Here is a 2,168-nt window from a genome sequence, read left to right as displayed (position 1 = left end):
GCTGTAGAGGTCCAACTCAGCTTAGGCATTTATAATTGAAAGGGTGTGGTAAAAAGGATAAATAAGCTTATAATAGCATTGTTTCTGCTTCAAAAGTAATTTTTAGCCTAGGCAATGACCCCCAATGCTTAGGCCTGCAGCCGCCAATGGTAAGAAGATTCACCAAAGTGTGGTATTATGACTTTTCCTTGCAGTTGCATGCTTAGGATAATGAAAGCTAATAATCCCAATCTTAAATTAGTGCTATTACATTACAAGGCATGAGAATGAAGGATCATTTCCCCCTATAAAGGAATGGAGTTATCTGCATCTATGCCTCTTATGACGTCACGTTTAGCCACACCCACCGACAGGAAGTAAATTGAAAGGAAGCAAAAAGTGCATTTTTGAAAGCTCATATCTCAGTGAATAAATTTTTTTAGACAATAGGAGTTGGAACACATCATTATTATGGTCAGGCAATCATATTAAGACCATAAAATAAATACCTTAAAAATCACTGCAGTTACACTTTAAATAAAATCCAATCACAAATCAGTTGATATTAGTATATCCAGTAACAGGTAAGACACACACTCACTGTATCATTGAATTATTTTACTATCATTAGATGGATACTGTGTTAATAGTACCAATTCAATCAATGCTTCATTTATTAAAGAGAAAGCACTTGAAGTACAAAGATCACTTCCTTTGCATCGCAGAAGCCAATTCATTTATCCATGGATTGTATTCTCATGTAATGGATCAGTTACTAAATGGATCTTTGGAGCTAATAATAATGGGAATCTAAGTCAACCTGAGCTCCAAATATGGCGTCAACTGGGTCCCAATAATTACAATAAAACAGGATCTAGTTTAATTAATGCTGATACAATGATTGGTACTAATCTCTATGAGTTTATTCCTCAGACTCCACTGCAGTTCCAGGAAGGAGACATATTTGGTGTTTATAGTTATAAGATTGATGGGGAAAGATTAGTTCTATATGAACAAAGAGAGAGTGGACCAACTAACCTACGAATCAATTCTAATCTTAACTCTCCTCCATTAAAAATAACTGAAGTACTAGCAACAACCAACAATGACTTCCCTTTAATTACTGTGGAGATAAGTGAGCCAGTAATTTTATGTTTAAAATTATTTTTAATATTAGGTGTTAGTACTGATTCTGTTCTTGTTACTACCTCATCTGTGGAGAATAGTCCAGTAATTTCTATTACTTCAGTAAGTTATGAGTTAGCTATTTTCTTCACAGTCTTTATTTTACTATCAGTTTCCAAGTATTATAAATTCTCCACCTTCTACTGAATCTTTTCATTCACAATCCTCCTACTTACAAACTTTAAACATTGTCTCTCAATCAATGGGATATATTGATATTTCATCATCTCAAGTATTAATGAATTCATCAGAAACTCTAATACCAACAAGCACTCAAACTAATAATGCCATTACTAGTATCACTACTACCACTAGTACCGCAAGTACTAGTGGTAGTGATAGAGTGTCATTTATGACAACAACAGATGGTACTTTACTATCAACTTCATCATCAAATGTCATAGGCAACCCTGCAAGCAACACTAGTGGGTCAATAACAATCATCATTGCTGCAGTGTCATCATTGTTATTACTAGTGGCTGTTGGACTAGTTGTGTCATTGTTAGTTGTTATTACTGCTTGCCGTATAAAGAGAAAGAAGAGTAGAGGGATTGATTCTGTTTCTCAGGATAGAGACAGTGGCTTAAATAATCCAACATACGGAGATAATTGTTATGCTAACACAAAACATAATCTTTGTATAAATTCAAAAGAACGAAGTTGTTCTTATGAAAGTGAGTGTGTGTTTGTGTCATGTGATGTTTCAGTTTAATCTGTGTCATTTAATGTGATGTAGTTACTAATGATGTATACGGAGAGCAAGAGCTAGTAGGCTCACTGAATCCCTTACTACCAACAAATGATGGCATATCTAATACACTGATGACTTTAGAAATGAACGATGTATTGTATGGAAACAATGAAACTGAAGGACTCTATTCAGAAGCAGTTGCTGCCCCTACTTCTGCTCTGGTGAGTATACAGAATCCAATAAACATCAGTAGCTAATGCACAACATGTTTATACTGATGTAAATTATTAGATTAAAATAATATACTTTCTCA

The 2,168-nt window shown here is 34.4% G+C and overlaps 1 protein-coding gene across 1 annotated transcript in view; it reads left to right on the top strand.

The window, feature by feature from the left end:
- Window positions 1-2,112, top strand: part of LOC109584343 (uncharacterized) — a 7,510-nt gene extending 5,398 nt beyond the window's left edge. The window contains exons 3-6 of the mRNA XM_020000043.1: window positions 940-1,114; window positions 1,157-1,227; window positions 1,277-1,838; window positions 1,901-2,112. Coding sequence (XP_019855602.1) covers window positions 940-1,114; window positions 1,157-1,227; window positions 1,277-1,838; window positions 1,901-2,112 — 1,020 coding nt within the window. The remainder of the gene's footprint in view (window positions 1-939; window positions 1,115-1,156; window positions 1,228-1,276; window positions 1,839-1,900) is intronic.
- Window positions 2,113-2,168: the final 56 nt, after the last annotated feature.

The sequence above is a fragment of the Amphimedon queenslandica genome, unplaced genomic scaffold (assembly GCF_000090795.2).
Source record: "Amphimedon queenslandica unplaced genomic scaffold, v1.1 AMPQUscaffold_13217, whole genome shotgun sequence".
In the NCBI taxonomy this organism is placed as follows: domain Eukaryota; kingdom Metazoa; phylum Porifera; class Demospongiae; order Haplosclerida; family Niphatidae; genus Amphimedon; species Amphimedon queenslandica.
This window is presented reverse-complemented; position numbering and strand designations above follow the sequence as displayed.